The following is a 14813-nucleotide window of genomic DNA, read 5'->3' on the forward strand; positions in this document are numbered from 1 at the left end:
TGATTTGTTTGTTGTCACATTCTGGATTGAGGTAATGGCCCCCAGGTTTACAATATATAAACGGAGACACTCAGTGGCTCTCATTGGTTGTGAAGGGTTTTAAAAACGCATTCTGAAACTTGACGTCATAGAAGGTGCAAAAGAGAATAATACCCGAGAATGGCAGGGCGGAGCTGGTTTCAGAGAGTATCAGGATCCAGTCTGGGGCAGAGTCGATCCCTGATCAGGACCCAGGGCGTGATTCTCTGCAACCGCGATGGGTGGGAGAATAGCGGGAGTTCCGCTCCCGCACCTCCCGCTATTCTCCCACACCCCCCAAAACGGCGTGTCCGATTTTGCGACACGCAGCTCGGAGAAACGCGGGCCGCCGTTTTTCACGGCGAACGGCGACTCTCCGGCCTGGGTGGGCCGAGCGGGCTGCCATTCCCGACCTGTTCACGACGTCGTGAACATGGCGCGCCAGGTAAGTGTGGGGCCTGTGGGGGGCGGATCGGGGATCGAGCACCACGGCCGTGCTCTGGAGGGGACGGGCCCGCGATCGGTGCCCACCGATCGTCGGGCCGGCATCTCAAGGGGACGCACTCTTTCCCCTCCGCCGCCCCACAAGATTAAGCCGCCACGTCTTGCGGGGCAGCTGAGGGGAAAGACGGCAACTGCGCATGCGCGTGTTTGAGCTGCCCAACCCGCGCCTGCGCGGCTGACATCATTAGGCACCGCCGCGGCGTCATTCTTGGCACGCCGGGCCTTGAAGCCAGGGGAAAGGCCCGGCGGCCGGGTTTCCCGGTACGGCCCTCCTATTCCCCCGGGGAGGGGAGAATCGGGGACCGGGAGAGGCTTCCGACGCCGTCGTGAACCTCTCCAGGTTTCACGACAGCGTCGGGCCTTGCGGAGAATTCCGCCCCCAGTGTGGAGCAGGGTCAGTCCCTAATCGGGATCCAGTCTGGGGCAGAGTCGATCCCTGATCAGAATCCAGTCTGGGACAGGGTCGGTCCCTGATCAGGATACAGTCTGGAGCAGGGTCAGTCCCTCATCGGGATCCAGTCTGGGGCAGGGTCAGTCCCTGATCAGGATACAGTCTGCGGCAGTCGATCCCTGATCGGGATCCAGTCTGCGACAGGGTCAGTCCCTGATCAGGATCCAGTCTGCGGCAGTCGATCCCTGATCGGGATCCAGTCTGCGACAGGGTCGGTCCCTGACCAGGATCCAGTCTGCGGCAGTCGAGCCCTGATCGGGATCCAGTCTGGGACAGGGTCGATCCCTGATCAGGATCCAGTCTGTGGCAGTCGATCCCTGATCAGGATCCAGTCTGGGACAGTTGATCCCTGATCAGGATCCAGTCTGGGGCAGTTGATCCCTGATCAGGATCCAGTCTTGGACAGGGTCGGTCCCATATCAGGATCCAGTCTGGGACAGGGTCAATCGCTGATCAGGATCCAGTCTGGGACAGGGTCAGTCCCTAATCGGAATCCAGTCTGGGGCAGTTGATCCCTGATCGGGATCCAGTTTGGGGCAGGGTCAGTTCTTAATCAGGATCCAGTCTGGGACAGGGTCAGTCCCTAATCGGGATCCAATCTGGGGCAGTCGATCCCTGATCAGGATCCAGTCTGGGGCCTGGGTCGATCAGTCAGTAAACATCTCCATTCGCCTCAACACTCTCTGCACACAACACAGCTGAAGCAAGAGGATTAGATAATAATAAATAATCTTTATTGTCACAAGTAGACTTACATTAACACCGCAATGAAGTTACTGGATGTCAAGACAGAGAGCACAGGGATACTCGAGGGGTAGTGGTGAGGCAGGGTCAGTCATCGTCAGCCTCATCAACACCTCCACTTGCTGACTGCCATGTCGAGGGAAGATCCCAGGCCACGCTGGAGGAGGCGTCTGAAATTTCTCATCCAGTTTCCTTTATTAGCCGAGGCATAGACTATAAGAGCGGGGAGGTTATGATGGAGCTGTATAAAACGCTGGTTAGGCCACAGCTGGAGTACTGTGTGCAGTTCTGGTCACCACACTGTAGGAAGGATGTGATTGCACTGGAGAGGGCGCAGAGGAGATTCACCAGGACGGAGCGCTTCCTCAGTACATAGGAACAGGAGGAGGCCAGTGGTTAGCACTGCTGCCTCACGGCGCCGAGGACCCGGGTTCAATCCCGGCTCCAGGTCACTGTCCGTGTGGAGTTTGCACATTCTCCCCGTGTCTGCGTGGGTTTCGCCCCCACAACCCAAAGATGTGCAGGGTAGGTGGATTGACCACGCTAAATTGCCCCTTAATTGGAAAAATAAAACTGCCTTTGGCCCATATCCCTAAATACCTTTGCTGAACAAAGGTTAATCTATCTCAGATTTAAAATTAACAACTGATCTAGTATCAATTGCCGTTTGTGGAAGAGATTCTTCCCGATACCAATTCTGGCCCTCATTTCTCAGACCACGTCCTCTAGTTCTAGAATCTCCAACCAGTGGAGACAGTTTATCTTTATTGACCCTGTCTTTGCCTGTTAATATCTTGAAGACTCGCCCAGAGGCTGGTGGGAACCTGGAACTCTCTGCCTGAAAGGGTTGGAGAGGCGGGAACCTTCACAACATCGAAGAAGCATTTAGAGAAGCGACTGAAACTCCACAGCAAGCAAGGCTACCGACCAAGAGGGGGAAAATGGGATTAGTACGGATAGGCGCTGGACGGCGTGGACAGGGTGGGCTGTATGACTGAAGATCCGCGGGGTGTCAAAACGTCCTCGCTGCTGCTAATGTTTCTGGTGTTCAAACGGTGCACCAACCCCTCCCGGTCAACAAAATACAAAAAAAAAAAAAGTGAAAACACCCCAGATATTGGTGAAGATTTAACTTGATATAACTTTTTATTAACAGATGATAAACTAAGCAGGAAAAAACATCTCTTTACATCAGAAATATACAAAAAGAAACAGCTCAACTGTACAACAGAGCGGCCTGGTCTGGATCCTTGCTCAAGATGAAGACCCCCATCTAACCTCGAGGCTAAACAAAATGCCCCGAAATCGCTTCGTAAAGAACGGAACAAATACAACTTAAAAACAGCAGCTTTGGCTGTGATACTGGGGACGAGCTCTTACCCCCCTCGCCCCCTCACGCCCCGCCCTGGCACAAACACACCATCCCAAAACTCAAATTAATTCCACCCAATGACTTGGGTCCGAAGAGAGAGAGAGTCCACAATCTTGTTCTGTTCATAGCCGCTTCAAAAATCCTGAGGACACAAAAGGCAAGAGAAACCGGGGGGTCAACCAGCTGTATACGTAAACAGACAGCGAGAGTTCAGAAACCGCGACCGACTGACCCCGCGCACCTCAACCCCCCCCCCCGAACGGTCCAGCGGTTGTCATCGGATAGTTGCACAGGGACATTGAGAGGTGAGGTGGGGTTGGGTGCAAGGGACCAGAGGTGATTTCCTCCCGGAACAGGACCAGGGTTGACGGGTTACAAGTTGCGTGCATTAGACTCGGAGACACGCTGCACTTGCACACGAATTAGGGGCAGGAAGCGGCCCCTCGAACCCGGCTCCAATACAATCGTGGCTGATATGATAAGGCCATAAGACATAGGAGCAGAATTAGGCCACTCGGCCCATCGGGTCCGCTCCGCCATTCAATCATGGCTGACATTTTTCTCATCCCCATTCTCCTGCCTTCTCCCCATAACCCCTGACCCCCTTATTAATCAAGAACCTATCTATCTCTATCTTAAAGACACAACGTGATTTGGCCTCCACAACCTTCGCAAAGAGTTCCACAGAGTCACCACCTGAAGGAATTCCTCCTCATCTCTTTTAAAGGACCGTTCCTTTAGTCTGAGATTGTGCCCTCAGGTTCCAGTTTCTCCTACAAGTGGAAACATCCTCTCCACATCCACTCTATCCAGGCCTCGCAGTATCCCTGTAAGTTTCAATAAGATCCCCCCCCCTCATCCTTCTAAACTCCAAAGAGTACATAGAATTTACAGTGCAGAAGGAGGCCATTCGGCCCATCGAGTCTGCACCGGCTCTTGGAAAGAGCACCCTACCCAAGGTTAACACCTCCACCCTATCCCCATAACCCAGTAACCCCACCCAACACTCAGGGCAATTTTGGACACTAAGGGCAATTGATCATGTCCAATCCACCTAACCTGCACATCTTTGGACTGTGGGAGGAAACCGGAGCACCCGGAGGAAACCCACACACACACGGGGAGGATGTGCAGACTCCACAGACAGTGACCCAAGCCGGAATCAAACCTGGGACCCTGGAGCTGTGAAGCAATTGTGCTGTCCACAATGCTACCGTGCTGCTCTGAGTACAGACCCAGAGTCCTCAACCGCTCCTCATACGACAAGCTCTTCATTCCAGGGATCATTCTTGTGAACCTCCTCTGGACCCTTTCCAAGGCCAGCACATCCTTCCTTAGATACGGGGCCCAAAACTGCTCACAATACTCCAAATGGAGTCTGACAAGAGCCTTATACAGCCTCAGCAGTACATCCCTGGTCTTGTATTCCAGCCCCCTCGACATGAATGCTAACATTGCATTTATTTTCTTAACTGCCGACTGAACCTGCACACTAACCTGAAGAGAATTGCGAACAAGGATTCCCAAGCACTTTGCGCTTCTGATTTCCTAAGTATCTTCCCATTTGGAAAATAGTCTATGCCAAAATTCCTCCTTCCAAAGTGCATAACCTCACTTTTCCACATTGTATTTAATCTGCCACTTCATTGCTCACTCTCCTCGCCTGTCCAAATCCTTCTGCAGCCCCCCTGCTTCCTCAATATACCTGCCCCTCTACAGATCTTTGTATCATCTGCAGACTTGGCATCCGTGCCTTCAGTACCTTCTTCCAGATCATTAATGTAGATCGTGACCTCAACCCCACATTCCTGCCAACACCCCCCCCCCCGATAACCTTTCACCCCCCTCATTAATCGAGAATCTGTCCAGCTCTGCCTTATAAATATTCAAAGGTTCTGCTTCCGCCGCCTTTTCATAGAATTTACAGTGCAGAAGGAGGCCATTCGGCCCATCGAGTCTGCACCGGCTCCTGGAAAGAGCACCCTACCCAAGGTCAACACCTCCACCCTATCCCCATAACCCAGCAACCCCACCTAACACTAAGGGCAATTTATCATGGCCAGTCCACCTAACCTGCACATCTTTAGACTGTGGGAGGAAACCGGAGCACCCGGAGGAAACCCACGCACACACGGGGAGGACGTGCAGACTCCACACAGACAGTGACCCAAGCCGGAAATCGAACCTGGGACCCTGGAGCTGTGAAACATTAGTGCTATCCACAATGCTACCGTGCTGCCCTTTTGAGGAAGAGAGTTCCAGAGACTCTTCTCCCCTCTGAGGGAAAATATTTCTCCTCATCTCCGTCTTAAAGGGGTCACCCCCTTATTTTTAAACGGTGACCCCCCCCCCCCCCCCCACCCCCGGTTCTAGATTCTCCTACAAGAGGAAACATCCTCTCCACATCCACCCTGACAACACTAAAGGTTTCGATCGAGTCGCCTCTCACTCTTCAAACTCCGGCGGATACAAACCCAAACTCACCAACCTTTCCTCATCAGAAAACCCGCCCGTTCCTGGTATTAGTCAAGTAAACCCTCTCTGAACTGCTCCCAACACATTTGCATCGTTCTTTAAATAAGGAGACCAATATTGCGCACAGTACTCCAGATGTGTTCTCACTAATGCCCTGTACAGCTGAACCAGAACCGTGCTACTTTTATATTCAATTCCCCTCGCAATAAGCAATAAATTTATTAGCTTTCCTAATTACTCGCTATACCTGCATACTAGCCTTTTGTGGCTCATGCACTAAGACACCCAGATTCCTCTGTATCTCAGAATATGCAATCACCAATTTCAATAATGAGCTTCTTTTGAATTCTTCCTGCCGGAATCGACCATTTCACATTTGACCACATTATAGGCCATTTAACCCATGTCCCACTGTAACCAAACTCCTTACGTCCTCCTCACAATTTACTTTCCTATCTAACTTTGTCGCAAGCAGATTCAGCGACCATCCCTTCGTCCAAATCGTTTATATAAATTGTGAAGAGTTGAGGCCCCAGCACCGATTCCTGTGGCACACCACTCGTCACATCTTGCCAACCAGAAAGTTACCCATTTCTGCCAACTCTGTCTCCCGTCAGCAAGCCAATCTTCAATCCGTACCAATGTTACCCCCCAACACCACGAGCGTTACATTTTACGCAACACCTTACCAAATACTTTCCAGATATCTAAGTACAGTACAGCCACCGGTTCACCTTTAACCACAAAACATGAGGCTCCTTCACAAAACTACCAAAAAGAATTAGCTAAATGCGATCTCCCTTTCACAAAACCCTGTTGACTCTGCCTGATTGCCGTGAGTTTTTCCTCAGTGCCTTGCGGGAACGTCTTTAACAATGGCTTCTAACATTGTCCATATGACAGATGTCAAGCTAACTGGCCTGTAGTTTCCTGATTTCGGTCTCCCTCTTGGGGTAAAAGGAGTTACATTCGCTACTTCCCAATTTAATGGAACCTTCCCCGAATCCAGGGAAATCTGGAAAATTAAAAGCAACACCTCAGCTATCTCACGAGCCACTTCTTTCAAAACTTTGGGTGAAGATCTCCCAGCCCGCAGACCCAAATATTTGCTCAGTACCACTTCCCTGGTGATTGCAATTTTCCTGAGTTCCTCCCTCCTAGCATTTCCTGATTCTCAGCTCTTTCTGGGATGTTACTTGTGTCCTCTCTTCATCCGCCATAGCCCGACTATCCATTATTCATTCTCCAGATGCACTTTCTCCTGTACCAAAACTCTTTACTTATTTAAATCTCTACAGAAACCCTTACTGTCCATTTTTGTATCACTGGCTAGCTTTCTCTCGCACTCTCTTCCCATTTTGTCACTCTTTGTCGCTCTTCATATTCTTTCCAATCCTCTGACCTGCCACTTTTCTTTGTGCAAATATGTGCTTTGAAGTTTAATACTGTATTTGACTTTTTAGTCAACTATAAATGAGCAAATCCCTACAGTGCAGAAGGAGGCCATTCAGCCCATCGAGTCTGCACCGACCCTCCGAAAGAGCACTCACCAATTGCAATCACCAATTTCAATAATGAGCTTCTTTTGAATTCTTCCTGCCGGAATCGACCATTTCACATTTGACCACATTATAGGCCATTTAACCCATGTCCCACTGTAACCAAACTCCTTACGTCCTCCTCACAATTTACTTTCCTATCTAACTTTGTCGCAAGCAGATTCAGCGACCATCCCTTCGTCCAAATCGTTTATATAAATTGTGAAGAGTTGAGACCCCAGCACCGATTCCTGTGGCACACCACTCGTCACATCTTGCCAACCAGAAAATTACCCATTTCTGCCAACTCTGTCTCCCGTCAGCAAGCCAATCTTCAATCCGTACCAATGTTACCCCCCAACACCACGAGCGTTACATTTTTACGCAACACCTTACCAAATACTTTCCAGATATCTAAGTACAGTACAGCCACCGGTTCACCTTTAACCACAAAACATGAGGCTCCTTCACAATACTACCAAAAAGAATTAGCTAAATGCGATCTCCCTTTCACAAAACCCTGTTGACTCTGCCTGATTGCCGTGAGTTTTTCCTCAGTGCCTTGCGGGAACGTCTTTAACAATGGCTTCTAACATTGTCCATATGACAGATGTCAAGCTAACTGGCCTGTAGTTTCCTGATTTCGGTCTCCCTCTTGGGGTAAAAGGAGTTACATTCGCTACTTCCCAATTTAATGGAACCTTCCCCGAATCCAGGGAAATCTGGAAAATTAAAAGCAACACCTCAGCTATCTCACGAGCCACTTCTTTCAAAACTTTTGGGTGAAGATCTCCCAGCCCGCAGACCCAAATATTTGCTCAGTACCACTTCCCTGGTGATTGCAATTTCCTGAGTTCCTCCCTCCTAGCATTTCCTGATTCTCAGCTCTTTCTGGGATGTTACTTGTGTCCTCTCTTCATCCGCCATAGCCCGACTATCCATTATTCATTCTCCAGATGCACTTTCTCCTGTACCAAAACTCTTTACTTATTTAAATCTCTACAGAAACCCTTACTGTCCATTTTTGTATCACTGGCTAGCTTTCTCTCGCACTCTCTTCCCATTTTGTCACTCTTTGTCGCTCTTCATATTCTTTCCAATCCTCTGACCTGCCACTTTTCTTTGTGCAAATATGTGCTTTGAAGTTTAATACTGTATTTGACTTTTTAGTCAACTATAAATGAGCAAATCCCTACAGTGCAGAAGGAGGCCATTCAGCCCATCGAGTCTGCACCGACCCTCCGAAAGAGCACTCACCAATTGCAATCACCAATTTCAATAATGAGCTTCTTTTGAATTCTTCCTGCCGGAATCGACCATTTCACATTTGACCACATTATAGGCCATTTAACCCATGTCCCACTGTAACCAAACTCCTTACGTCCTCCTCACAATTTACTTTCCTATCTAACTTTGTCGCAAGCAGATTCAGCGACCATCCCTTCGTCCAAATCGTTTATATAAATTGTGAAGAGTTGAGACCCCAGCACCGATTCCTGTGGCACACCACTCGTCACATCTTGCCAACCAGAAAATTACCCATTTCTGCCAACTCTGTCTCCCGTCAGCAAGCCAATCTTCAATCCGTACCAATGTTACCCCCCAACACCACGAGCGTTACATTTTTACGCAACACCTTACCAAATACTTTCCAGATATCTAAGTACAGTACAGCCACCGGTTCACCTTTAACCACAAAACATGAGGCTCCTTCACAAAACTACCAAAAGAATTAGCTAAATGCGATCTCCCTTTCACAAAACCCTGTTGACTCTGCCTGATTGCCGTGAGTTTTTCCTCAGTGCCTTGCGGGAACGTCTTTAACAATGGCTTCTAACATTGTCCATATGACAGATGTCAAGCTAACTGGCCTGTAGTTTCCTGATTTCGGTCTCCCTCTTGGGGTAAAAGGAGTTACATTCGCTACTTCCCAATTTAATGGAACCTTCCCCGAATCCAGGGAAATCTGGAAAATTAAAAGCAACACCTCAGCTATCTCACGAGCCACTTCTTTCAAAACTTTTGGGTGAAGATCTCCCAGCCCGCAGACCCAAATATTTGCTCAGTACCACTTCCCTGGTGATTGCAATTTTCCTGAGTTCCTCCCTCCTAGCATTTCCTGATTCTCAGCTCTTTCTGGGATGTTACTTGTGTCCTCTCTTCATCCGCCATAGCCCGACTATCCATTATTCATTCTCCAGATGCACTTTCTCCTGTACCAAAACTCTTTACTTATTTAAATCTCTACAGAAACCCTTACTGTCCATTTTTGTATCACTGGCTAGCTTTCTCTCGCACTCTCTTCCCATTTTGTCACTCTTTGTCGCTCTTCATATTCTTTCCAATCCTCTGACCTGCCACTTTTCTTTGTGCAAATATGTGCTTTGAAGTTTAATACTGTATTTGACTTTTTAGTCAACTATAAATGAGCAAATCCCTACAGTGCAGAAGGAGGCCATTCAGCCCATCGAAATATCCCTTCAAATGTCTGCCACCGAACCTTGATTGATCCATCCCACAAAACATAATTGCCAATGCATTTTAGCTGGCTCTACTTGCATGCCCTCCTATTTGCCCTTATTTAAGTTTAAAATACTGGTCTTGGACCCACTCTTCCCTCCCTCAAACCAAATGTAAAATTCAACCATATTATGATCACTGTTACCTTCACTACGAGGTAATCAGTTAATCCTATCTCATTGCACAATACCAGGTCGAGTATAACCTGCTGACACCAGGATGTGCTGTTTTGTTGGGTAACGGGTATAGGGTGGATACGTGGGTTTGAGTAGGGTGATCATTGCTCGGCACAACATCGAGGGCCGAAGGGCCTGTTCTGTGCTGTATTGTTCTATGTTAGTGGAGCTGAGTCCACAAAAGATCAGCCATGATCTCACTGAATGGCGGAGCAGGCTCGAGGGGCCAGATGGCCTACTCCTGCTCCTAGTTCTTATGTTCTATTATTGCAGTACCTTTGTGGCAAGCAGCCAGTATCTCTTTATACTCTGCCCCACCGTGGAGTTACAACCTTGCAACCTTGTCCCTCGCCTGTGGTGCGGTGACCCTCTGGTTAAATCACTCAGCTCTCTTTCTCTCTCTCTCTCTCTCTCTCCTCCCCCCCCCCCCCCCCCCCCCCCCCCCCAAAGTGGAGAGCAGCCTCTGGCAACTTTTCATTTCACCTTCAATTCCTCATCTCAGCCCAAACTGCTTCTGCGGCCTGGCTTTCTGAACTTGGGTCACCCCGCTCTACTGTGCCACTACCACCATTGAATTGAGCCACCCCTCCACGTGTCCTCAACTTCCCGTCCTTCCTAAACGGCACATGCCCTCAGTATTCAGGTCCCAATCTGAGTCATCCTGTAGCCATGTCTCTGCACTGACCCATCAAATCGCACTTATTCATTTCTATTTGTGCTATCATTTCCATCAATTTTGTTTCGATTGCTAGGTGCCTCCGGATAGAGAACCTTTTGTTCTGTCCTTTTATTACTTGCGTAGCATCCAGCCTTATCTGCCGATATACCGAGGTTTGTACTCCGAGGAAGAGTTCAGCTGGGGTAAAATGGCTGAAGGATTCGATAACCAGAGGAAAGAGATTTAAAGTAGGAGGCAAAAGAGACAAACGGTAACCTGAATGCCCCACCCGAGACGGGGATGGGGCAGTTTTCAAAAGAGAACAGGATACGTGCATGAGGGAGAGCAGGGATTATGGAGGGAGACTCACTGCTCTTCAATAGAGATAGCAAAGACTCCAGCAGCCTGAATGGCCTCCCCAAATGGCTGCACTATTTTACGAGGGGCGGTGCAAAGTCACCTCCCTGGGCTTTGAAAGGCAATCTCAAATGCCTGGCTGGAGGTGTGGGGGAGGGGGGGGGGGGGGGGGGGCTACAGACAGCCATACTGTTTCATTAATATAAATTTAAAGTCCCCAATTATTTTTTTCCAATTAAGGGGCAATTTAGCGTGGCCAATCCACCTACCCTGCACATCTTTGGGTTGTGGGGGCGAAAGCCACACAAACACCGGGAGAATGTGCAAACTCCACACGGACAGTGACCCAGAGCCGGAATCGAACCTGGGACCTCGGTGCCGTGAGGCAGCAGTGCGAACCCACTGCACCACCGTGTCCAGGCAGCCACGATACACTCCCTTCAATAAAGTGTTTACACCGACACTGTGGTCTCGGAGTTCATGACACCATCAATTTTGCATTCGGGGAAGAGAGATCAGAGTATTTCCTAAAGGATGAAGACCCAGACGAGCAGAGAGAAAAGAGAGAGAGAGGGAGAGCGAGAGAGAGGCGCAAATCACTGACAGGCATAAAATCATCAGATAGGGGAATGGAATATATGGGGGGGTGGGGGAGAGAATGACGCTCCAGCCGTACCGAGCTCCAGTCAGACCCCACCTCAGAGTAACTCAGCTCAGTACCGGGCCTCTCATCCCTGGATAGGATAGGGGGCGCCTTGGAGGGCAGGTAGTTCGGGGGTGGGGTCAGGAAGCACAAACCCATAAAAAGGGAACATCTGGCATTGTTCGCTATTGCCTACCGCATTCTCCCTCCCCCCATGGGAATGGGCTGAACGGCCCCCTCCAGTTCCTATGACAGGTTATGGGGGGGGGGGGGGGAAGAGAGAATGGCCTCCTCCTGTTCCTATGACAGGTTATGGGGGGGGGGGGGGGGGGGGGGGGGGGGGGGGGGGGAAGAAAGAATGGCCTCCTCCTGTTCCTGCGTTGACATCCCCGAGGGGTTGACTGCGAATAGACACAGTTACTTACATCAATGTCGAGGATACTGGAGTCGAATAGGTCCTGTAACATTCCAGCTCTGCCTCGCCGACTGAGGGGTGCGGGCTAAAAGAGTGAGAGACACCCACAGTCAGAGAGACATCCTGCCACCCAGGAATTGAGAAATCTACACGCTCCTGAAAACCAATCATGGCCCATCGGCACGAGGGGAACAGGTGGAGAGCCCCCAACCACCTTGTACACTGTCCGTGGGTCAGGGGCTCGCACCCCGGACAGCTCAGCACATAACGGACGATGGTTGTCCAGGCCGGAGGATCAGTACTAAGGGTGTGCCGCACTGTCAGAGAGTCAGTACTCAGGGAGTGCCGCATTGTCAGGGGGTCAGTACTGAGGGAGTGCTGAACTGTCAGAGGGTCAGTACTGAGGGAGCGCCGCACTGTCAGAGGGTCAGTACTGAGGGAGAGCCGCACTGTCAGAGGGTCAGTACTGAGGGAGTGCCGCACTGTCAGAGGGTCAGTACTGAGGGAGTGCCGCACTGTCAGAGGGTCAGTACTGAGGGAGTGCTGCACTGTCAGAGGGTCAGTACTGAGGGAGTGCCGCACTGTCAGAGGGTCAGTACTGAGGGAGTGCTGCACTGTCAGAGGGTCAGTACTGAGGGAGTGCTGCACTGTCAGAGGGTCAGTACTGAGGGAGTGCTGCACTGTCAGAGGGTCAGTACTGAGGGAGTGCCGCACTGTCAGAGGGTCAGTACTGAGGGAGTGCTGCACTGTCAGAGGGTCAGTACTGAGGGAGTGCCGCACTGTCAGAGGGTCAGTACTGAGAGAGTGCTGCACTGTCAGAGGGTCAGTACTGAGGGAGTGCCGCACTGTCAGAGGGTCAGTACTAAGGATGTGCTGCACTGTCAGAGGGTCAGTACTGAGGGAGTGCTGCACTGTCAGGGGGTCAGTACTGAGGGAGTGCTGAACTGTCAGAGGCTCAGTACTGAGGGAGCGCCGCACTGTCAGAGGGTCAGTACTGAGGGAGTGCTGCACTGTCAGAGGGTCAGTACTGAGGGAGTGCTGCACTGTCAGAGGCTCAGTATTGAGGGAGCGCCGCACTGTCAGAGGGTCAGTACTGAGGGAGTGCTGCACTGTCAGAGGGTCAGTACTGAGGGAGTGCTGAACTGTCAGAGGGTCAGTACTGAGGGAGCGCTGCACTGCCAGAGGGTCAGTACGAGAGAGCGCTGCACTGTCAGAGGGTCAGTACTGAGGGAGCGCCGCACTGTCAGAGGGTCAGTACTGAGGGAGTGCTGAACTGTCAGAGGGTCAGTACTGAGGGAGCGCTGCACTGTCAGAGGGTCAGTACCGAGAGAGCGCTGCACTGTCAGAGGGTCAGTACTGAGGGAGCGCCGCACTGTCAGAGGGTCAGTACTGAGGGAGTGCCGCACTGTCAGGTGGTCAGTACTGAGGGAGTGCCGCACTGTCAGAGGGTCAGTACTGAGGGAGTGCCGCACTGTCAAAGGGTCAGTACTGAGGGAGTGCTGCACTGTCAGAGGGTCAGTACGGAGGGAGTGCTGCACTGTCAGAGGGTCAGTACTGAGGGAGTGCCGCACTGTCAGAGGGTCAGTACTGAGGGAGTGCTGCACTGTCAGGGGGTCAGTACTGAGGGAGTGCTGAACTGTCAGAGGCTCAGTACTGAGGGAGCGCCGCACTGTCAGAGGGTCAGTACTGAGGGAGTGCTGCACTGTCAGAGGGTCAGTACTGAGGGAGTGCTGCACTGTCAGAGGCTCAGTATTGAGGGAGCGCCGCACTGTCAGAGGGTCAGTACTGAGGGAGTGCTGCACTGTCAGAGGGTCAGTACTGAGGGAGTGCTGAACTGTCAGAGGGTCAGTACTGAGGGAGCGCTGCACTGTCAGAGGGTCAGTACCGAGAGAGCGCTGCACTGTCAGAGGGTCAGTACTGAGGGAGTGCCGCACTCTCAGAGGGTCAGTACTGAGGGAGTGCTGCACTGTCAGAGGGTCAGTACTGAGGGAGTGCCGCACTGTCAGAGGGTCAGTACTGAGGGAGTGCTGAACTGTCAGAGGGTCAGTACTGAGGGAGCGCTGCACTGTCAGAGGGTCAGTACCGAGAGAGCGCTGCACTGTCAGAGGGCCAGTACTGAGGGAGCGCCGCACTGTCAGAGGGTCAGTACTGAGGGAGTGCCGCACTGTCAGGTGGTCAGTACTGAGGGAGTGCAGCACTGTCAGAGGGTCAGTACTGAGGGAGTGCCGCACTGTCAGAGGGTCAGTACTGAGGGAGTGCCGCACTGTCAGAGGGTCAGTACTGAGGGAGTGCCGCACTGTCAGAGGGTCAGTACTGAGGGAGTGCTGCACTGTCAGAGGGTCAGTACGGAGGGAGTGCTGCACTGTCAGAGGGTCAGTACTGAGGGAGTGCCGCACTGTCAGAGGGTCAGTACTGAGGGAGTGCCGCACTGTCAGAGGGCCGCACTGTTTTATTCCACACTGCTTCCTCTACTAGTCTTCAGTTACTGACCAGACTGATTTCGCTGTTTGTATCCGAACGTTCGCTCGTGGCGTCTGATATCATTTCTCCTCCCTCAGACTCCTCTCCATCTTCCTCCATCAGACTGAGGCTGTGAGAGACAAACAACAGAATCGCGCATTAAACAGACCCTCACAGACAGTCCAGACCATTTGCCCGTCTGGACCGGTACACCCGGCCCGCCTGTCCCAGTCCCTGACCAGACTGAAACACCAAAACACTGAGCGGTTTGAGCCAATGACAAAAGCCTCGTCACTCACAGCTGTTGTTTCTTGACTCTCTTTCGCAGTTGATTCTTCTGCTGTTGGTTCTTCTGAATCCTCTGACTCTGTCGCTTATTCTGTTGCGAAGCTAGCCAGGATTGACTGGAGAAGTGGGGGGGGAGGGGGGGAAAGGAAGAGGAGGTTAGATTCTCCGCACCGGAAGCACAAAAGCCACGTACT

At 51.2% G+C, this 14813-nt stretch overlaps 1 protein-coding gene across 3 annotated transcripts in view; it reads right to left on the reverse strand.

Annotated features, from left to right (window-relative positions):
• Positions 1–2838: 2838 nt before the first annotated feature.
• Positions 2839–14813, reverse strand: part of LOC119958389 (cohesin subunit SA-2-like) — an 85708-nt gene continuing 73733 nt past the window's right edge. For all 3 annotated transcript variants that reach the window (XM_038786887.1, XM_038786885.1, XM_038786886.1), the window contains exons 34-37: positions 14631–14735; positions 14362–14461; positions 11882–11956; positions 2839–3231 (exon numbers count right to left, since the gene is read on the reverse strand). In XM_038786887.1, the coding sequence (XP_038642815.1) occupies positions 3223–3231; positions 11882–11956; positions 14362–14461; positions 14631–14735 (289 nt within the window). In that variant the 3' untranslated portion in view covers positions 2839–3222. The remainder of the gene's footprint in view (positions 3232–11881; positions 11957–14361; positions 14462–14630; positions 14736–14813) is intronic.

Source organism: Scyliorhinus canicula, chromosome 29 (genome assembly GCF_902713615.1).
Source record: "Scyliorhinus canicula chromosome 29, sScyCan1.1, whole genome shotgun sequence".
In the NCBI taxonomy this organism is placed as follows: domain Eukaryota; kingdom Metazoa; phylum Chordata; class Chondrichthyes; order Carcharhiniformes; family Scyliorhinidae; genus Scyliorhinus; species Scyliorhinus canicula.